We start from the raw sequence: 23,828 nt of genomic DNA on the forward strand, positions 1-23,828 counted from the left end.
GTTGCCGGAGGAACCTGAAGACGTTGCATCGCCTTGTCGATGGCCTCCTGAACCATCCGGTCCAGTTCTTCTCGGAGACCTGGAGCAAGCAGCCCCGGCTCTGGAACAGAAGAAGGAGGCAGAGGCATAGCCGGAGGGACCACCATTAAAGGCGGAGTCGCGGCTCCCGATCCCCAATCGGGTGAGGGTTGCCTCGGTGACCCGGTCGCAGGAATGATCGGTGCCTTTCCTGGACGGGGTTTCTTCGACAGCGGCTCGGACGATGGCGAGGTCGATGATTTCGCTCCTCGATGGTCCGAGTCTTACTGTGTCGATGGCGATGTTTCTCCCTGCGATCCCCTCGATCCTGAGGGGGAGTAGAAGGTGTCGATGGCCGAGAAGTCGTCGATGCCGGTCGATCACCGGTTGGTGGTCGATGCTGGCGCGAAGTTGATGGTGCCGGTTCTGACGACATCGATGCAATGGACGGAGTTGGGGTTTGAGCATGGAAGAGAAGTTCCATCTTCTCCATTCTGGCCTTGCGACCTTTCGGTGTCATTAGGGCACATTTGGTGCAGGTCAAGACATCGTGCTCGCATCCTAGACACATTACACAGACTTTATGGGGGTCTGTGATAGACATGGTGCGGGTACAGTCTGGGCTCCGACAAAATCACGACGGCATGGAAAAAAATTGAGCCGCGGTACGGTCGACGGCCAGTAGGCCGCGAGGGCCAAACTCGACGGTAATCGACGGGAAACGGGTAAAAACTTACTGGAGTACCGCGGACTGAGAAAAGTTAGAGGAAGGACCCCTGTGGGGCAATTTAACTTTTAGTAGTTCCGTGAGGAAAATTCCTGTCAGGAATCTCTTCAGAGCTCCTTTACCACAAGGCTACTGCTGCGCGGAAAAAAGAAGACTGAAGGCGGACCCCTGCTGGCTGCAAGGTTAGTGCCATGCTGGGCACGCCCAGTAGGGGCCAGTCAAAGTTCTGGAAACTTTGACAGAAGTTTTCCGTGATTGGGCTTCATCCTGATGATGTCACCCATATGTGAAGACTACCATCCTGCTTGTCTTGTGAGAAATACAGTTCCTCTCCGGCCTATTTTTAAATGTAGATAGAGAAAAAACAGTTCAAGTGTATATTCTAGGGATGTGAATCATATTTCTGACGATTGAAAATATCGTACGATATTTTCAAAATCGTCAGAAATCGGGGGCTCCCCGTAACCGATAGGAAAACCCCACAAAATTGTTTGTGGGGTTCTCTTATCGTTTTGGGGGAGGGCGGGAAAAACAGCACACAAAAATAACCCCTGAACCCACCCCGACCCTTTAAAACTAATCCCTTAGCTTCCCCCACCCTCCCGATCCCCCAAAAAACTTTTTACAGGTACCTGGTGGTCCAGTGGGGGTCCCGGGAGCGATCTCCCGCTCCCGGGCCGTTGGCTGCCACTAATCAAAATGGCGCCGATGGCCCTTTGCCCTTACCATTTGACAGGGTATCCGTGCCATTGGCCGGCCCCTGTCACATGGAGGGAGCACTGGATGGCCGGCGTCATCTTTAAAAATGGTGCGGGCCATCCAGTGCTCCTATCATTTGACAGGGGCTGCCCAATGGCACAGATACCCTGTCCCATGGTAAGGGCAAAAGGCCATCGGCGCCATTTTAATTAGTGGCAGCCGACGGCCCGAGAGCGGGAGACCGCTCCCGGGACCTCCACTGGACCACCAGGTACCTGGGGGGTGGGGGAAGCTAAGGGATTAGTTTTAAAAGGTCGGGGGGGGGGGGGTTTGTTTATCGGCTCGGGCGCAGCCGATAAACAAAACCGCGATCGGGCCGGACGAAAAAAAAATCACGCTGTGAATTGGAATCGGAACCGGTTCCGGGTCCGATTCACATCTCTAGTATATTCTCCTCATGTCCTTATCACAAATCAGCGATGAAGTGTGCAGCAGGATTCACAGTTGAAGAATTCTACAGGGGGCAAGATGTAAATGCCTCTACTGTTGTCGTTTGAACTGGATTGAGATCACCAACTCATTTTACATAGGCTACCAATTTAGGTCCTAAAACTATGAGCTGGATTTGACCCAGTGGTTTATGGGATGTAAAACTATACCTCAATTATTTGAAATATTCAGCTATATTAGTCTGGAATCAATTGAGAAAAGGACCTTCATATGCATGAACCATTCATCTATTTAGCTCAAGACTCATTGTTCATGGTTCTTAGGTTCTAATCATAGGTCCCATTAGATACCGCAACATATATTTTTTGTTTGCATAATAAAAGTACTTACTTGGTATTGATACAAATGTATAATTCTTGTTGGGCTGGTCCGACACAGAGCCATATTTCACTTATCACTGCATTAGGGAAATAAACTTTGCAAAAAAGCAGCAAAGGGTGTCTTATCACTTCACTATTCTATCCATCGTTTTTGCAAAAAAAAAAAACCCCAAACACTGCTTTTAAAAGTCTTAGCAGCCACTAGAATACATGTAGCACTTACTTGAGATCATACTAAGATTGATCAATCAGTAACTGTTATATATTTAAAGCAACGAAAGCTACTCCATTCATTTTGACTGGTTTTACTGTACCAACATGAAAAATTCAATATTGCTCCTGAAAATTAAGATGAGCTAAAAAGATCACCTCCCCTCCATGATAGGAGAACCTAATACGTCCTCTACTCTCTGTAAAGAAATGTTCCATTTTGTTACTGCTAAGTCTATCTCTCTGCAAGCCTCATATCATATCCCCTTGATCTATAAAAATGAAAGGCATTACCCTGTATTTTGTAATTTAGAGAATTTTGAGGTTAGCAGGCTTCAAGCAAAAAAATACCATCAACCAAAAACAGAGGACTATAGTTGCTTGTAGATGTTCTACGGTATTCATACTACAACTGTTTTGAGTAGTATTGATTAACAAGGATGCATAGTGGATCTGCTGCTGTACCTATTCATAGGCTGAGAAACATATTGGGATAATGCTATAACGCGTGCGTTAAATAGCACAAGAGTTAGTGTAGAAATGTGACATTTGCTATGCAAGTGGAAGGAGTGAATGGTATTCAGCAACTCCTAATGTCAAATGCAACAAAGTGACGCACAGCAATGTGGGTTTCAATGCCAGAAATAACTACACCTTTTTTCTGTGCATTGTGCCGCATTAGTTGTGTGTCACCGGGAAAAGGCTTTTATCGCACATGCTGCGAGAGAGAGCCTCAGTAGAGTGCAACAAGCTAAGTAGAGAGGCGCTCTCTCAAAACCTTGTCCCGGTAACGCACTCTGCGGTGCATTGATTAGCGCATGCAGCAAAAAAATAGCACAGGTGCAATACATTTACTGCACCTTGCGGAAATTACCTAAGCAATGCAGAAGCATGGAAATTAGCCTAACCACGCTCCCTTTTTTTATCACGGGCACTATATTTATAGCATTTCGCTAAATCTAGGCCATAGTTTGGTGACAATTAAAGAAGCTGATAGGAAAGATTATGAAAAAGTCAAAGGAATCATGGTGTTCAAAACCAGTTATTGCTTAGTAAGTATTCCATTAAATGTTGTGGCAATTCATTGTCATCATTAGATCTCCCAAACTTTGATACTGCAACTAGAATGTTCCAAGAGCTGCTCTTTATGAAAAAACTGTCCTTGTACATTCTATTATCAAATATCCCATGGGCCTGGCAGTTTTATTATGCTGTTTGTACATAAGTTTATTAATCTGTTTACATGTATTCCCAATGTACAGTGTTTTTATATTTCTTTAAATATTTGAAAACCTGCAAAACAAAGTCCATTAAAAATACTTTAGGCAGGACAAAAAACCTACATCAAGTAAAGATTAAAACATTTAAAACCCATGTTCAGAATGCTAAGTGAAATCCAAAGGGGACTATAGGGGAAAGAATTAACTGGCATGATACAGTAGTGTGGCGTGCATTCAAGGGAAATGTTATTCATAATTCAACAAGCTAAGTGTTATGGGTTCTGCAGCATAGCTAAATCAGAGAAATATTTCAGACTAAAGATTGATATGAGACCTTTTTTTTTTTTTTTAACAGCAAAAGTACTGAAAGAAAGACTGCTGATGCATTGAGATTTCAACATGTACATTACAGCCACCATTTCTACAGTATAATAAATACATCTATTTAACAGTGCAACAGGTCTACTTACCTACTATCATTCATCTACACAGGCAATTATGAGTATATACAAATGCTTACAAATCTGATTCTGGAAAAAATAAAAGTTATTGTGTACAGATGTACATGTAAATTTCCCAAAGGTTATATTTAAGAAGAAATACTTCAGTGCTTCCATTTTTCATTGTTGTAAGAAACATTTTATCAAATAGGGGTACATGTGATATACTGAAAACTGAAATAATCATTTGGAACTTTTCCTTAAACTGGGATTTTTGCACTATTCAGTTTTGATAAATAATATATTGGTGTACAGTAATTATGCCTGACTTTTACAAGACCCCAGAACTGCCAGAGAAAATATGTGAAATGATTAAAACCTGTATTTGTAAATCTAACCGAATCCATAGGGAGTAAATGCGTATGCTCTGTATTCTAGGTAAATTCTGAAAACTGCTAGAAAGGTTTTGTTGCTGTAAAAAATAGTATTGTTCAGTCTACACTGGGCAATTAATTGCTAAGAAAAATAAGTAGTTAGTTGGGTTCTAAATAAATAAGGTCAATATGGATGTGTTAGCCAACAGGTAGGACATCCTTTATGACCCAATATTTATTGCTGATTATGGCCTTACACAGGCCTCACCTTTTTGCATTGATATAAGGTCAAAATCGTAAAGGTGCTAGGAAAATGTGAGCCATGCTCTCAATCATTTATCTAAAATTATGATAGGAAAGTATGTATAGAATAGTACACAATATATTTTGGACACGTGATAGCATAAAAAATGGTTGGATTAGCACACATTTGAAACTTCTTTGTAGCAATACTTCATGTTCAAACCATAACATGGGATAACTACACACAAGTTCCAAAAGTGTGCAAATTTAACCCTTTTTATGTATGCAAATGCATATTAAATTTTTAATCACAGATAAAAAAAAATGCCTAGGCTGAAATTAGTTGCAAACTTTCTAAATTAATTTAATATAGTTTCAGTTTACAGAAACTGAAAAGCAAATCCACTGAGTTGTTATTAGGATTCTAAAGTGATGTAGTCAGGTAATGCGAAGGTGTTTACAAAATATGTTATAAGTGTGTATATATACACACATACCAATATCTATATATAGTGCTCTCTCTAAATATTGATATAGAGAGATAAATACACAGATATATGTATATCTCTGTTTCTCAGATCTATATATATATATTCATATATATTACAAAGATACACATATCTCCATATATCCATACATATCTGAATTTTCTCTATATAGATATAAATACACAAATATATACATACATATATGTACATATGTATACACACGCGCGCACACACATACATACACACTGAGTACACAGTACCAGTACATAGAAAATAGATTTTAACTTTAATGATCCCCTCTTATGTAAGGCAAGACTGAATTCTGTTCCCAAACTTAGTTGACTAGAGGTATGAACAAGAGATATTGGCCCTTAAATCAAAATGTAAATCAGGTGCATGCACATTAAAAATCAGAAGAAACAAAATTTAAGTTTTCTTGTGCTGATTCTGGTCTGTGAAATATATTGGAGGTTATTAAATCTCAATTAGGTGTTGTAAAACATTAACACCACCTTGATGGCAACAGATATTGTTCAAATGGCAGCTACCAAAACAGCTCAAACAAGCACAGTACAACACCAGATCTGTAGTTGTACCATTAGCACTAATGAAAAAATACATGTATAGTTATTCCTTGTATTTCTATGCAAGCAAAAGAAATACAAAACAAATTACAGAAGGATACTAGAGGCCTTATTCAATAAAGATTTTTTTTCCATAGGCACAGACTGGGGAAAGTTCTTTTTGAATAGGGCCCTATATTTTTTGCATTGCAGAACCCAACAATTTATTAGGGGGCCATTTTTATACATGATGTCAAAGAAACACAAATAAAGGCGCCAAAGTCTAAAGTTACTGACGGATATAAACATCCCTGTTCCAATCTCCTGCATCATTGCGTTTCTTGGATACAACATCCCCATCCCTGTCGCAATATCGATCCCTAGATTTATGACGACTTCGTTGTTTGTTGCATTCATTGTGGTCCTGTTCTCGGTCATGATCCTTTGACCTATGTCTTGATTCCCTGTGTCTGTGGTCAGTGTCCCCATGTGACTCATCCCTATGATTATGATCCTTATGGGGGTCTTGGTGGTCACTCTGCTCATATGAACAGTCATCCTTTGGCTCTGTATAGGCTGAATCTCTGCTGTCTTGTGTTTCAGAGTCAAATGTGTCCTGTCGAGACAGGCCTCGGCTAACACCACTTCGACGACTGTGATGGTGTGCCGAGGTGGAAGAACGATGTTGGGACCGTCGTGTTGGTTCAACATGCGTGTCCTCTTCAGCTTGGGAGCTAGTTCGTTCAAGTGCTGGATAGTCATCCTTCTGATCCACTTGGGTACCCTGGTCAAAATATACATATTTCATTTGAAAGAGTTAATAGCAGGGTTGAGCAAACCTCTTTTGAATCAGTTGAATTTTCAAAGATTTCAGAGTTAATTGGCACATTTTGAATGCAAATCAGACTGTTTTTCAAAACTTGATCTACTAGTCTTCAGTTACTGTCAGATTTACAGTATTCATGAGCATGAGGGTTTAACTTGCATGAATGTGCAAAAGTAAGAAAGCTTAATATCTGTATGGTATGGAGAAGTGTAATCCTGGGCAGGGTTTCATCACAAGTTAATGACGTCAATTTTTAGGGTACACTAATACATGTAAAACATATTATTGTAAGGCTCTGTCTTGCTCTCATATATTCAAGGTACATCAAAATGTTCAGATTCAAGTTATAGTGTGAGGCTAAGTCAGTTTGCAAATGTTTGATTTATCCCTCCTAAAGGCTGATGTACTAAACCGTGGGGTTTTGGCCATTTTGAACAAATGTTTGCTACCCATACAACATATTGCTATGGGGACCCAGCAAAAATAACTTCATTGAGGTATAATTATCTTTTTTCCAAAAACATGCATATAAAAATCTTTTCATACATTAGGTTATGCAAAAGTCATAATTATTACTAACACAGTAAATGATGGCAGAAAAAGACCAAAATTGTCCATCCAGTCTGCCCAGCAAAGTGATCAAGGTTGAAACTGCTGCTTTGTGCAGGTTACCCCATTGCTTTCTTATTCATTGTTATTACTACTTCTCCATGCAAATAAAACCCCATGCAGAAGAATTACCATAAGTTACCCCAGTGCTTCATTTCAATCCTCGTGTCATTAGGTTTCCTCTTTGTTTATCCCATGCCCTTTTGAATTCCTTCTACATTTCTGTCTACACCACCTCTTCCAGAAGGACACTCCAGGCATCAGGCATCCGCCAAACTCTCCATAAAAAATATATTTCCTGGAATTGTTTCTGAGTCTATTGCATTATTTTGCATAACCAGCTAATTGAATGCTAATACCAGGTCTAAATATAGTTGGATAGGTTTGTCTTTGCTTAGCCGGTTAACTACTTAGCTGGCTATCTTTAGCCAGAGCTAAATTTCCTGCTTACCAAGAATCTGAAATTCTGTGGCAAAAATTGTTGAGTTCTGCATCAATTCTGGAGCACCTGTGCATGGATTTGCATACAAGTTTACATTTTTAATATGTAAAATAGTCCTACACTATAAAAATAAATATTTGGATATTTCATTCTCTTATGCTTTTCTTTAATTTCTCTCCCTTTTTTTTTCTTTTTTACATTTTCATTGCTTTCTTTCTCCACTTTCTTCTGTCTTCTCAAACCTCCTATCATTACAACCTGTCTTAATTGCTCCTAAAGGTGCCTTTACTCTTGCCTGCATCTACTTCTCTAATATTATTTTCTGTCTTCACAAACTAATTCCCTTCCTTTTTATTTTTAATTTATTTATAAAAAAATACATTTCGCTACATCCAATTACAATTGATCAAATGGTTACATATTTATGTTCATAATATACTTACAACCACATACAATCAAATATAAAATCCTATAAATCATTTTACTTCATTCATCACTCATAAGCCTTGACGGCCTCCTATCTCATATACTTGGAATAGAATCTATCTTTTTGTATTCATCTTGCAGTTTTTCCTTCTTCAAGTCTCTCACCACTGTCTCCCAGTTCCACCCCCTGCCTTTCCTTTCATACAGCCTCATCACCCAGTTCATCCTTCCCTCATTTGTCCCTTCTCTGCCATCCTATCCCTGGACCTCTCCCTTCCCCTCCCTGGGCCAGTCCTCTTCCCAGGCTAGTGGAAAGAAGAGAGCAGCACGTCAGGCCACATTTGCCTCCTGGCACTTGGGCCAGACTCATGGTTTTACCATGTGGGACCGTGTAATGCTGTGTGGCTCAAAGAACAGTCAAGTCAGAATGGCGGGAGGAGGCAGATGCATCATGAAGTTCCGCCACATTCCTCCCCCACCTGCCACTATATCACCATGCAGATTGGTGGGGAAGGGGGTATAAGGGGAGCACTGCACGTCTGGTCAGCCTTTGCTTCCCCCTTGTTTGTCATGATTCCACAGTGATACTGCTGAGATTGGGGAAACCTGTAGCAAGGGTCAGATTTTGTGGCCCTTACCACACTTGTAGACTTGCAGGAGATAAATGGCCCTATCTTTAGCCAGCTAACTTTACTTAATTGTCTGTCTTTAGCTGGCTTACTATTGAGTTGGAATAGCACAGAGGCTAGTGGCACCTTATGGACTATAAATTATTGAGGCATAAGATTTGAAATACAAGAATCCAATTTACCAGATACATAGTGGAGAAAGTGGGTATATACACAAGTTGATGAAGTAGATGGGGTGGTGGGTGTAAGGATACAATGTATAGAAAAGATAATTCTACCTTGGCATAGCTAAGTAAACAGGGCAGAATGTACAGACTTTTAGCATAGTTTAATTAATACTTGCAGTGGATCAGGAAACTATTTACATGATAAAAGTTAATTTACTTAACATCTGAGTCCATTGTGCCTTTTTTAGGCCCAGGGTTACGGTATCCTGCTTAATTTTAATGCAGCAATTTCACAGTGGAGTATCCCTTTGAGGTTCCACTGTAGGAGTATGGTAATCTTAAAGTCAGTTTGGGTACTTGTCAGGTTCTTGTAGCCTGGTTTGGCCTCTGTTGGAAACAGGATGGACCCTTGGTCTGATCCAGCATGGCAATTTCTTATGTTGTCATGTTATAGAGTGTCCTAGGAGCTTTAAATGTTCTGGTTTATGGATATTGCCATTTCTGATATTAGGTTTATGCCTATCTATTCTTTTTCTCAGGGACTGTATGTAGACTGTAGAGGAATATTGTTAGTAGATGATGATATATATCATGTTGTGTATATCAGGTTCCTCCTGTTTTCCCCAGGGCCTCTCTTCCCTTCTGGGTTTTGCTAGATATCCACCTTACTAGAGGCCTCCTCCTAGACCAGGATTCCCTGTTCTCTGGGGCGTAAGGTGGACCAGGCCAGATCTCTGGACCCAGTCCCTTAATGTATTCTGGGGTTTTCTTGTGTATACCCTTCACATGTGGTTTCAGAAATTTTAGATATACCCACTTCCTGCACTACACTTTATGCATCTGACGAAGAAGACTTTTTTCCTCAAAAGCTTATGCCTCAATACATTTCTTAGTTTAATATATGCTACTGGTCTCTGCACTATATTTACTACTACAGACTAATATAGCTACCCCTAATGAAGTTTTAATTAGAGTATTTTTAGGTGGCTAATATACTTGCATATTTTTACTCCTGCTATTTATCTGGCCTAAGTGATATTAAACATGTTTATTGTGTAGTACTGACTGAGTGGAAAATTTGGGTGAATTGGGAGAAGTTCATGCCCAAAGAACTAGGAAGGTTTTGATGGCCTGGAGGACTGGGCGAACAGGCAAATTAATTGGTAAACTAGATCATTTCATTTATGCTCGCATGTCTTAACATTGGCCAGTTTACACGAGTAAGTCCTTTACTTTCGTGCGCAAAATATACATGTGTGTATTTTTAAAAGAGGAAAAGTAGGCATGTTCAGTACATTGATATATGTGGTTTTAATGCATTGCATGTATTCATGCATAAGCATAATTATATATGTGTATGTCGCGGGGTAGAAATGTGTTTATTTTATAAAATATGTGAGTTATAAAATACTTACATATATCTGCTCACAGTCATATGCATGCATATATGCTGCTGCTCGCATTTGCTTGAAAGTTATCTTTCATATGTGTAGCTGAGTTGCATGTCATGAATGATATGGAAATGGCTAATACTACATCCAGGCATTGGATATACGACCAACATTTGACTGCAAAGCAGCAAATATGGAAGCAACATCTGACATGCAGGGAAAAGCAAGATACAGCCTTCCTGCAGGCATTTGAGTGAGATTTGCCATATATTCAATGGTACTGTAGTTGTGCTTTGAGGTACCTACTCCCATATTCAAAGAGGCAGGATGGCTCAGAGGCAAGAAGAAGGGTTGCAAGTGAGGGGAATATAGCATTTTTTACCCTTTGTCCTAATTATGTAGAAGGAAATTGGCCTGTGGTCATAGCTCTTCTTCTCCCTCCTCTTTGCTAGATCTATGTCTGGCCTCTGGCTCCTGTGCTTATTACCAGCTAGGGGTTCTGGCACAGGATCATGACATATGGCTGGAGGGACCCCCCACACTCATCAATAATCCACCCCCCATATTTCTCGTCTCCTACTACATCTTCTGTTTTCTACTCTGTGGTTGTAGGATGTGACCCTCCTTAGCGTGCAAGCTCCTTAAATTCAAGCCGATGCAATACCGTGCGTTCGGGCTAGCACACCACTTAACACAGAAATGGACGCGTGTTTTGGATGAGCAAAAATAACTCCCAATGCAATATGGGATTAGCGTGTCCAAAACGTGCATAGCAAATAGCGCTCATCACATGTAAATTGCATGCAGATGAGGCTATTAGCTATTACTCTGAGATTCAAAACATACCTGGGTGGCCAATGCGCCCATTATAACCCGGCAAGTTTCTGCCAGCCCGCAAGCTGATGTTAAGGCATGCTGCACTCAAGGGCTTGATCACTAAAACAGAAATCCTGCTTTCTGTGGTTCCTCCTATAAGTATCGTCTCTATACTAAGTAGGAGGAACCACAGAAAGCATCATCATGCAAAAATAAAAAGTCTTGAAATAAAAACAATTCTAGACGCTGTGCCTGGCAGGGTGGGCAGCTCGGTGGCCGCTCTGCTGATCAAATGGGAAGGTGAGCGCTACAGACTGGCCAGCCTGGGGTAGTGGGCTTGGGCGGAGCTTGGTGGCTCCGGTGACTCGCAGAGGGAAGGTGCTGACACTTAAAAATTCATTTATTCACTCCATCACAGTGCCGATTGGTCCATTCACTGTCACATGTCAGTGAAAAGACCAATCCCCTTTCAGAATGTTGTCCTGAAAGGGGGGAGGACTGCTCCTTTCACTGACAAGTTTTAGTGAAAAGGACCAATCGGGAACAGCCCTGCCGGGGGTGGGGAGGGAGCTCTGGCCAGATCAGTTGCTGGGCGCCTGATGCTGTTGTGGGTGCACAGCCACGTCTCCTGATGCTTGAGCACTAGGGGCGCACAAGTTTTACCTAGCACATCCCTTTTAGCCCGCAATTCATTAACGTATTGCATCGTGCGCCCAGGAGTGGTGGATGTGCGCACTTTGGAAAAAACGTGCGCCCAGTTTGGAGACACATTTTTATGCGCGTCATATTGCATTGGCCTGATAGTTTGTTCTGTACCCTTTGCTAATAGTGGTGCCTTATGAGAGAGAAACCAAGAGTGTATCTTGAAAATCTATACTGAATGGATACTGAATTTTCAGACAACTGTGTATGCCCTCCAGGATTATGGACTGTACAGTTCTTTGATGTTTTGTTGTGACCTAGGAAGAAAAAAAAAAGTTGCTGATGGGTTGCTATAAAGGCAGAAAGATATCAAGGAGCACCCCATCAAATTTAAAGTCATTACTATATCATACAGAACATTTTTAGCATTCCCTAAGAATGCTAAAAATGACTTAGGGCTCTGTGATTTCTACACAAGAATAATGTATCCTTTTGTATTAATTGGAAATGTGACTGTTACATTGTGAAAGTGCTTTACGAAGGTAAGAACATAATGTACTGTAGAAAAATTGTTACTGTCTCTTTAAAAAATGGCAAGAAAGGCTTTCAAATTGAGACTTTTGGAAATCTCTGTTCTGACAACAGTTTTTTTTTCTTCCCATATTGTACGTGAATGGAATATGGACCTGTAAAAAAGGACATTGAATGACATGGCCTAGCACTATGATTTTCTATGGAAGGAATTGAAAAGACAGTTGGCAAATTTCCTTTCATAGCTGCTGTTCTCAGGTGATTGTGGTGTTCGAAATGATGATGCTCGGTTGATGCTGTTCTGCATAGGGGGTTGGTTTCTCTAGTTCTCCTAGTTGATGCTAGCATTGTATCTGTGCCTGCTTTCTGGTTTTATCTAAAATGCTATTTTTACTGTTCTCACCTGCTGTAAGAGTGTGTAATAAATAAACAAATGGTTGATTGAGATGGTAATACAAGCTATGCAGTGAAAAAGTTAATTTTAACTTAAATCTATTCAAGAAAGAAAGCCTCCAACTGGTGCATAAAAAGGCTGTGTATGTGTGGGACGGTGTAACTGTTTCAGGAATTAGGTTTAGGGCATTAATCAAACACCTATGATGGCTCTAACTTCTGTGCAGCAGAAAAATTTTGGGGTTTTTTTTCAAGTTCTGCTGAATTGATGTTTGTCTGACCCAAATATGGCCTGAACTGATCCTTTTATAACAGTTGCTATTTGGAATATCGAGCACTGTTCACCAAGGGAGGCACAAAATAACAGAAATGAATCGACCCTTATCTTGCTGTAGCTCAGTTTAGCCAAATGCAATAAGGTCATAATAATAACATTGTTCTTTCTCCCTTCACCCTTTACAATCTTTCATGCAGCCCGGATAATTGAAATCTGCTGCCAAGCCATCCATCCCAGATGCAGCTGCATTTATGGGATTTTTGGGTTTGTTTTTATTTTTTTTTTGGAAGATTAGATTATAAAAGGAATCCTGTTTGGGTGAAAGGTGCTCTATAAACTTTAATTATGAATGCATCATTATAAATGAGACTATGGATATTTGGACTAGAAAAAAATGCCGCAAGAGAAGTTTTAGGTTAACTGAAAGGAGACTTATTCGGAGAAATGACAGGATCTCTCAATTAGCAACAATTATATCAACTATGACAGGATATAAGGCATGCCTGCATTTCAGCAAAGGAATGAAAAGGCACCTGTAAGCTGGAGGCCGGTGCAGGGGTGATGGGAAGAGTGGCTGTGGTGAGTGCACGAGACAGAAGTGGATTGGGAAGATTGCTGCTGGGAGGATGAGTTGCCTTCCAGTAGGCTTCCAGGTAGTCCGCCAGGTGCTCACATGCATCTTCCAGCTGATTCTCATCCAGAATGACATCAAACATTTCCTGTGCAAGAAAGCACTGGTTAGGGCAATCGCTCCTTTTATGTTTCATATCTACTATGTCTTTGCCGAGTTTAAAGCTTGTTTGGAAAGCACAAGTGCAAATCCGGCTCAGCGGTGGCATAACTACTTACAGACTAAGTTGGACCTCAAGCCAAGAGCAGTACATGAAGGTAACACCCACCACTAAGAGGAACATCACTTTCAGAGAATAGAAGGATGGAATTGTGTTGTATGGCTTATTTTAATGCACATGTTTATTTTATAAAATTGCATATTTAAAAATGAAATGCTCCTGTCAGACAGGTCCATACTCAAATGCATTTAGCTGGATAGTTAAATGAATATTTGGCCACTTATCTGGCTAAATTCTAGCCTAGGAGTAGGCACTGTCAGTCTTGGATTGCCACAACCAAGTCTTGTTTTCAGCATATCCATAATGAATATGCATGAGGTATATCTGCATGCACTGTCTCCATTGTATGCAAATATAACTCATGTATACTCATTATGGTTGTCCTGTAAACCAGACTTATTTATGGAACTCCGGGACCAGAGCTGCCTACCTCGTTCTAGGATGATATCTATTTAGCCGGCTACAATTTGCATAGATAAGTAAGGGGCATTCCAGGGAGGAGCTGAGTTAGCTGGATAAGTTATCTAGCTAACTTCAATATTCAGATTTAGCTGAGAAACTTATCCAGCTAACTCTGGTCATGCTGCAGACCTGTCCTAAAGTTAGCCAGATCAGCGTATCTAGCTAACTTTAGGATATCCGGGTATATTCCATTGAATATACTACACTAGTTAGCCAAATAAGTATCTGCCTAACTAGCAGAGCTACACAGTGGCTGTAATATGTAACTCAAGGCTGATTGGCTTTTTGTATGATCCATTTTCTGAACCTTACATACATTACCGTAAACCAATACTGTACCTCAGAGCAAATAAGATAGTTTATATTTTCTAAGTAGATGTTCTCAAAGTAGTACATGAGAACAACCACCAAAGGCAAGAAGTGAAAAATCAATACCACCATCCCTGAACGGGGAAAACCTTTTGCTCAAAATTCAAGGCAACTTGTTTTCCAGACAGCTGAAAATACTCTTCTTGATAAACAGTTAAGCTTTATCCCAAAACAAACTGGAAGCTAGCTGGATATGAAGAAGGCTGCTGAAAACATCCACAATGTGCTGCAGCAGCAAAGCAGGGATATCAGCTTGTCCAACTCATTTGAGAGAAACTGGACACATGCTGGCACCTCTGAGGGTTCTGATCCTGCTCTCCCAAAACAGATGGGCCCCCATGTACTGGGGGGGGGGGGGGCTCCTTTACAATCAGAGAAAGGCTGACACATAATGGGGGCATATACATTCCCTTCAAAAACTGCCACAGAGAAAAAGTATTCACAGACATTTGTGCCTGCTTTTTTTGCAGGAACATTTTGTATTAAAAATCATGCAAGTACGTTTGAAAATGCAGTCTCCTCAGACTACTTTCCTTCCCTGATCTAAACACTTTGTGGAACTCTGAGCATAATTGTAGTCAGGCTGCGGGCTGGGCAATTTTCTAAAAGCCCTTTTATAGGGATGTGCAGAGGGACGCCATACGTTGCATTCGGGATTCGTATTCGTCGGGGGGGGGGGGGGGGGGCAGATACATTGCATTCAGCAAGGGAGGCCGCCGATACGTACATGCGTTAATTCTTATTTGTTTCCTGGCTAAAATTGAATTAAGTACCACCCCCCACCCTCCTGACCCCCCACAAGACTTGCCAAAAGTCCCTGGTGGTCCAGCGGGGGTCCGGGAGCGATCTCCTGCACTCGGGCCGTCGGCTGCCAGTATTCAAAATGGCGCCGATAACCTTTGCCCTCACTATGTGACAAGGGCCAACCGTGTCTGTGACATAGTGAGGGCAAAGGCTATCGGCGCTACTTTGAATACTGGCAGCCGACAGCCCGAGTGCAGGAGGTCGCTCCCGGACCCCTGCTGGACTTTTGGCAAGTCTTGTGGGGGTCAGGAGGGTCCCCCAAGACTTGCCAAAAGTCCTTGGTGGTCCAGCAGGGGCGCCGGCCATCCATTGCTCCTACCATGTGACAGGCTGACCAATGGCACCGGTAGCCCCTGTGACATAGAAGGCCAAAGGCTATCGGCGCCATTTTGAATACCGGCAGCTGAGGGTGTGAGTGCTTGAGATGGCTCCTGGCCCCCCCCCCCCCCCCGCTGGACCACCAGGGAGTTTTGGTAAGTCTTGGGGGAGGTCAGGAGGGTGGGGGGTTTGTTTAAATCGGCTCCTTTAGATGGCCGAATAATTTGGCGAAGATTCATTGTATTCGTGGGGAATCGCGATACGTTTCACTTCCCCACGAATACAACGAATATGGCCCTATACGTTGCGGATTACAAATATGTAGGAAATGAATGCACACCTCTACCCTTTTACCCAGGTAAATCAGGATTTACTCAAGGAAATGGCTTTTGAAAATTGCCCTTAATAGCAGACAGTGACTGCCAAGTCCCATTAACCTATCCCTACTGCCATCCTAGATTTGTCAAAAGGAACCCAATATATCTGTGCCTATGGTGGCAAACATTTAGGGGCAGCAGGCCGGCTAAGATTTGCTGTCTTACAGCTCTGCTGAATCTCATTCAGCAAAGAACAGCCTTTGCTAGCCTGTAACAGTCCCTTACAGAAGGGGGGGAGAGGGAGGTGAAAGCGCCTAGAGGTGGCAAAACCCTAAATCCATCTCTGCAGAGCTTATTGATTACCATATATACTCATGTATAAGCCGATCTTGTGCATAAGTCAAGGATATTTTTGGCCACAAAAGTAAGAAAATTGCTGTGATCCATGGATAAGTCTAGGGTAAAACCTAGAGGGCTTATGACTATCCCCAGAGGTTCACTCTTTCTCTCTCTCTCTCCCCACTGGCTATCCCCAGTGGTTCACTCCATGGCTATCCACGACTCAATGTTAGTTTCCTCCTCCTCCCCACCCCCCCAATAATTATTCTGATGACTATCTGTGGTCCTTCTCTCCCTTCCTCATGGCTATCCCAGCTCATTCACTCCTTCTGTCCCTCCTCCTCCTGATACCTTAACTCACGAGCTGCTAGCAGATGAAGACAGGAGTTTGGGGGCATCCCGGGCCTGGGCTTCAGCTGTGGAAATAACAGGAGAGGTTGCTCTAGCTGCTGTAATCATCACAAAGGAGTGGGATTAGCAGACTGAGGCAGCCAAGATGGTCCCATGCCCCATGGATGCAGAGAAAGTGCCGGCCAGCCCATGTTTCCCAGGTTGTGGTGAAGAGCTATGTGCCGGGAGAGGAGGTGGAGCTAACACTCATGATTGCAGCTGAACCTAGGACTTACTGTAATGCACTAGCTGCAAGCAGGATGATGATGGGAGTTGCCGATGTTCAGATGTGTCCTGTCTTCTCCCCTAAAAGCAAAGCGGTACTCGGTCTAAGGTAGCCACGGATGTGAAAAAAATAGGAAAGAAGACCGACGCCTTGGAAAGGAGATTTATTCAATAGTACAGTACCCGCCCGACTCTGGCCAAGTTTCGCCCTTACGGCTGCATCAGGGGCACTGCAAGGTTTTCAAGAGCATGAACATGATGTCAACCAATTATGGCCATTTTCTAAGATGGAGCCGGCCATCCATTGCTTCTACCATGTAACAGGGGCCGACCAATGGCTCCGGTAGCCTCTGTCACATGGTAAGGGCAAAGGGCCACCGGTGCCATTTTGTTTACTGGCAGCTGATGGCACGAGAGTGGAAGATTGCTCCCGGGACTCCCGCTGGACCACCAGGGACTTTAGGCAATTTTTGGGGAGGTCGGGAGGGTGAGGGAGTTGTAATTAAGTAAATGTGAAGGGTTGGGGTGGGTTTGGGGTTTTTTTTTAATTAAATGTGCCCCTCCCTCTGCGCAAACCCGAAAAATGATTTTTCGCCAAAATTTCTGGGAAAACCCGATCATTTTTTGGGTCCTCCAATCCATGCCGAATTGGACAATTTCACTGAAATTCTCCAATTTGGCAAAAACGAATGCACATCTCTAGTATCTTGTGTGGTTGTGGATGAGCAGTTCAATTTTTGTTTCATCACTTTAAAGCACTTTGTTCCAAAACGTTTTAGGCTTATCAAGGTTTTGTTTTGCATACTGTAGACAATGACTTTTGTGATGAGGTCATAGAAAAGGTTTTCTTCTGACAACTCTCCCATGCAAATCATGGTTGTGTAAGCAATGCTGCATGGTGCAGCTGTGGACAATTACTCCAGTGTCAGCTAAATTTTTCCACAGGTCATTTACAATGATCTATGAGTTTTGTTTTGCAGACCAGTTTCTGGGAAGTTCAATCACAAAATTTTCTTGGTCTTCTAGATCTTGCCTCGACTTCAACAATTCCATGTAACTTCAATTTTTTAACCATGTTTCTGACAATTGAAATTACTAGCTGAAAGTGTTAAGAGAGATTTTTTTAAAAGACTTCCCTTGCTTTCTAAGAATGAATTATTTTAATTTTCAAATGCTCCGACAACTGCTGTTTAGAGGAGCCTATGGTTGTTGAAAGTAGACAGAATAATGACAGACTGAGAGGTTAAAAGGGTTAGAGTATTTGTTCAACCATGGAATTCTCTCCACCTGATCCCAGTTTCAGAAAGGTTTCTCTCATTCTATGCCTCTGCAAACCTGTTGAATATAGAGCTCTAAACAGTTGTTATATGGCAAGTTAACAGATCAGGCCTACTGCTAGTTAAGTTTAATGCATTTTCAAAGCTACACAGTAGAAATTAACATTAACTTACTGGAGGACATTGAGCCAGTTTGTCAGCTGCCACCATCTGAACATTAAGGTGTTTAGCCTGAGATTTCCCTCTAGACTTTATTAGCCTTTGTAAGACCTGTTGGAGAAAATTTAGACTTAGCTGGAAGTACACATAGAAGTACAAAATAATTGTTGCAGCGGTGTTCTGGATTGCTATTCTGAAATTAGGCAGCTATGTGCCTCTCTCCTCGTTTCCTCACCACCTTGAGGCTGGTTAAGGGTTGAAACATGCGGGGAGTGATGGGCAGAGTCCAATGGGGAGCAGCTATGCTATGTGTTGTCATAGCTGCTCCCCAATGTATCTCCAGAGGATCCTGCTAGCAAGAAAAATCAGGATACTGTTTTGCCTACATAAGTTAACTGAATCATTGCTAAGCAACAAACATTTTTTTTAAATACCCTTGCTATATTTACCACAACAAAACAATAACATTGCCTATTCAATGCTACAATATGTTTTAGAGATGTGCTTTATCATTAGATATCATCAAAAACCATGTAAGCCTGGACAACTGTGAAACACCGTATAATACAAAAAACATATTCCAGAAGCAAATCTGATCAATCGAAACATGGATCTATGTTGAGTAGAGGGGAAACTTGCTGATTTTGCAAGTTAATGGGTTGATTATGAAAACATTGCGCACGTGAAACGTGCATGGTTGGGCCTTGCATGCACCGCGTGCATTTTCAAAGAGGCCTAGCCTCGCACATAACTCCTGTTACGTGCAGAAGTGCTGGGTCAAAGAAAAGGGATAGTTTGGGGCCGGGGAGGGGCGGAACTGGAGGTGGGCGGTATAGCAGCCATTTGCTGCTGTACTGGGAAGGGACAGAGGGCGCGTGCAAGTTGCTACTGCTCCAACGGAGCAGTAAGCAACAAAATAAGAAAAAAAAAAAAAGGTAAGGGAAAGGGTAACGATAAGGGAGGTAAGATAGGGAAGGCCGGGATGCGTCACTGTGCAAAGTTAGCATAAATGGTCTCCCCCCCCCTTGTACGTGCCGCATACACATGCATGCGCAGCCCACCGATTTTATAACATGTGCGAACTGGCGCGTGCATGTTATAAAGTCGGCTCATCCATGTGTGTGCGCTGGAAAGTGTGCGCATATATTAAAATCTACCCCTAAGTACAGTTATTTAAAGGTTGGATATTATCAATTCCAAAACATAAAAAAATGGACATTAATCTCTATGGAACAAATGATTAGAAATAAAATATGAAGTTCTATGTTAAATTAATGAGCCAGTTTGTCAAAGTATGAAGGTTCCTTGTCATTATTACCAATCTATTATTGTATGGCGGCAGTATTAAAGGTGAATTTTTGCATTATATGGCATTATCATAAGATGCCATTTTAAAAGTTTACTGTTGCAGCTCATCCAAAAAACACCTCCAAACCCACTACCGCCTTTTTTTTTTTTCTGTTTTAGTTTTGTACCTTGCTTGTTCGGGAATTGTGAAGGTTGATGAAGGTTCATATTACCTAATATCTTAGCTCCTATGAAACTAGTGGTATGCTTTTAAGAACATAAAATAAGAATAATGTGCAATATTCTCACATACTTCATTATGGGGTTAATTTTCTGTGTGTAAATGACCACTTAAAAATTAACCAAGGGGCTGTGCAAATAAAAGTACACATAAAAGTGATTTCATGCATACTCTTCTGTGCACTACAAAGAGCCATTCCGGGGAGGGAATTGGAATGATGACAAGATTACACATGCTTTCCATTTTCAAATGTATGCACATAAATATCAAGCAGATTTTAAAAGGCCCACACGTGTAAAATTCAGGGGTTATGTGCGTGCATAAAAATGGTGGCTATTTAACTTCAAAATTTTTTGCATAAGAATTCAATTCCTAACCAGAAAAAGCTATAAACCGGACGTTACCAGAAGCTAGCAAAGTGGTGTTTATTTTAAGACAGACGTCAATGGAAACTAAAGCAGTAAATATCAGTAGATGCCGTGCAGGGTCCAGAGATTTTTATGTTTGTGTTGCATTTTCAATGACGCTATATATTGAACCGCACATAGATATGTCTAAAATTGTCTTACTGAATTTTAAGTTGCCGTTTCCATCATGATTGTTGTCCACCTTGCTCTTAAGGATGTGTTTCTTAATGCAATCTGTTTTATCTTTTTGAACAACTAAAGTTTTGTCTGTCCCTCCCAACTCAGCCTCACGGCGAAGAACGGGTCCGTGTCGGGGGACCCGTTTGCACCTTAAACTGCTGTAATATACACGGTGGAGTTGTCGTTTAAAATGAAAACATTATATTATTGAACTTTGTGTGGACATTGAATTTTTCCTGCACATTTTCTGTGGTTCGCTGACATAAATATATATGCACATAATTACATCTCCCGGCACTGTTTCTGCACACATCTACAAACTGTTAAAGCGGATTTATGTGCATACATCCACTTTGAAAATTTGTGTTAACGTCTGTGGGTAAAAGGTACCCACAGACTTCAGCCTAGGCAGGCTGTTTGAAAATAACCCTTCCCAACCTTGGTGAAGAGTCACGGGATGGGTGGCGATGTCCTTTCGTGGATTGCAGGCTGGCTGGAGGACGGGAAGCGGAAAGTGGGATTGGGTGGAAGGTTTTCTCAGTGGAGGGGAGTGGACAGTGGAGTGCCTCAGGGATCTTATAATTATGTCTTCTCTATACCATGTTAATACTGAGTTAGGTTTCGACCCTTGTTGTTTGTAAACCGTCATGATATGATATCTATCATGAATGCCGGTATAAAAAAAGCACTAAATAAATAAATAAATAAATAAAATATCATGTTTCTATATGCTATCATTGTCCAAACCACTTATATCAGAATATCCGTAGAGTGGTTTAGGCACTCTATTAGACAAAATGGAGGGAATTTATCCTAGTTATGCTTCTTGCTAGTTTCCCACTACAGCAAAACTTTTATACATCTTCCCAAAATGTATTGAAAGGCAGGCAATGATGTCATGAAATTATTAGTTACCTCTGAGGAAGTGCAAAAACTATAGGGGTGAATTAGGATCACCTAAAGAATCATTTGGGGGGGCGGGGAGGGAATGGGAGGTTTCCTTCCATCAAATAAATTCTGAAATTCTCACATAAAAATGATGAAGACTTTTTTTTTTTTACACAGATTTTCTCCTGTTTTCATTCTTGTCAGCATAAACCCTGATAAATACCCAGGAAAAAAAATCCATAAATGAAGGTCCCTATGGATACAGCTAATCTGCAATAGTGGTTATTCTACATGCACAATTAAGGCTGCCAAGCTATGTCAGCATAAATTCTATTGTTCATTTTTTTTTTAAGATATTGTGACTTCAATCAATTCTTGTTACATAACAGGGTGTTTTTGTGTGCCCTTGGGCTTCAGTCCGACCCCAGACGGATCCAGGACTGAACCGAGGGTTGACGGCGTGTTCCACCATGGCAGACGGTCTTACCCTCCGCCAGGCCTGCAAGCTCCCAAGGCCAACAACAGGATGTTGTTGGAATGTGAATGGTCCTCTGACCATTCCGAGCCCTTTCGGACCTGCCACTTAGATCGGCATGGAGCAGCAGGCCTGGCCTGAGGAAGAGGGTAGACGGGCCTTGACATGAAGACATGACACCAAGATTGATGCAACAGCATCGCAGATGAGGGTTGAAGACATGACACCAGGGTTGTTGAAGACACCAAGGCTGATACTGACGGTATCAAAGACGTGGGCTGGAACAAGACATGACACCAAGGTAGTTGAAGACATGACAGCAAGGTTAATGCGAGAACATCACAGACCAATGGTCGATGCGATGGCATCCCGTACCAGGGTCGATGCGACGGCATCAGGAATATACAAGGAACTTGACAGTCCAGATGAGACAAGACGCTGGGCAGGAAGACATTGGCACTGTCTCTCAGGGCGCCCTACTCAGCCCACCTTCACGGGCGGACCCAATGGGCTGGTCGCGGACCACCCTGTCCCACTGCGCGCCCTACACAGCCCGAGGAGGCTGGTCACGGACCACGCTGAGAATGGGACGAGCGCAGGGAGGAAACCAGCCAAGGCAGCACTTCAACGACGAAGCCGTGAGTCATCCAAGGCACCATGAAGGCTGGCAGGACATGACTGTTCAGGAGCACAGGAACAAATTCCACCTGTAGGCTACTCCACGCTTGGGAAAGACGTCATCCGAGAGAGCAACAGCCTAACAGGACCAGAAGGCTCAGGAGCACTGAAGCAAACACCAAGAAGGGCAAGACACCAAGGAACCTGGAACATCAGGGAGCGGAGGATCAAGACGAGACACCAGGACACCTGGACGAGGACCTCAGGCACAAAGACTTGACTTGACATAACATGATGAAACGAAGAGGAGCTCCACGAAGAAGATCTGATGGAGCTCTGGCAGGCAGGAGCCTCCAGAGTGAAGTAACTCCGATGCAAGGCGAAGACGTACTGTGAAGATAGCCCTTATATAGGGCTAGGCAGGAAATCCAATCCTAGGTGGAGTCAGCCACACTTCCTGTGGCTGGCCCTTTAAATTCTGTGAAGAGGCGCGGCCGCGCACCTAGGAGGAGCAGGAAGCTGGCTGTGCAGGACCGTGGACAGCGGCCAGCAGAGCATTGTCATGTAAGAAACAGGGCTGGCCTGAGAAGCAGGCCCGATGACTGCAGCGGCTCCAGCCACCTCAGGAGACCCCGGGGGTGGCTCCAGCCGCTACTCGAGCCCGGGGAAGCGGCCTGCTGCCGCGAAGACGGAAACGGTGTTGGCGGCGGCTTCCAGCCGCGAAGGACGACAGAGAAGTCCGCGGCTCCAGCCGCGGTGAAGAGGAGACTCAATGGGCAGCCTCCGGGCCGCAGGGAAAGTCCAGTCCGCGGCCGACATTGGTGGCATCGCGCCGCGAAGAAAAAGGCAAAGATGAGCAGGGCCTGCTCGTGGGGGAACCTGCGGGCAGCGTTCCATAACAATTCTTGCAGTCTCATCAGCTTGGATTGGGATAATCTGCACCCCACACTGACTGAGTCCAAGCTGTATCCCCTAAAGGGGGAAATTATTAAAGGCATTTATGTGCATAAATCCTGTTTTATGTACCAAAATGGCTCTTTGAGAATAGTTCTGACCAGTGTGCGTGGAACACGATTTTGCACATACTTTTATGCACGGGGGGGGGGGGGGTGTGTGGAGGAGTTGGGGGGGGGGGATCAGGATTTGCATGCTTTTGATTTCCACATGCACAAAGTTAAAAGCTCATGCTTTAATAAATTGGTTAATCTATAAGGTGTCACTTGAACCCTGTCAAAGTTAAACCTGTTTGTGAGTAGGTGT

The 23,828-nt window shown here is 42.6% G+C and overlaps 1 protein-coding gene across 4 annotated transcripts in view; it reads right to left on the bottom strand.

The window, feature by feature from the left end:
• Nucleotides 1-4,090: 4,090 nt before the first annotated feature.
• CACNB2 (calcium voltage-gated channel auxiliary subunit beta 2) overlaps nt 4,091-23,828 on the bottom strand; it is a 731,917-nt gene continuing 712,179 nt past the window's right edge. For all 4 annotated transcript variants that reach the window (XM_029588744.1, XM_029588746.1, XM_029588747.1 and 1 more), the window contains 3 exons: nt 18,488-18,583; nt 13,495-13,680; nt 4,091-6,596 (listed from right to left, as the gene is read on the bottom strand). In XM_029588744.1, the coding sequence (XP_029444604.1) occupies nt 6,102-6,596; nt 13,495-13,680; nt 18,488-18,583 (777 nt within the window). In that variant the 3' untranslated portion in view covers nt 4,091-6,101. The remainder of the gene's footprint in view (nt 6,597-13,494; nt 13,681-18,487; nt 18,584-23,828) is intronic.

This window comes from Rhinatrema bivittatum, chromosome 2, assembly GCF_901001135.1.
Source record: "Rhinatrema bivittatum chromosome 2, aRhiBiv1.1, whole genome shotgun sequence".
Taxonomy (NCBI): Eukaryota; Metazoa; Chordata; class Amphibia; order Gymnophiona; family Rhinatrematidae; genus Rhinatrema; species Rhinatrema bivittatum.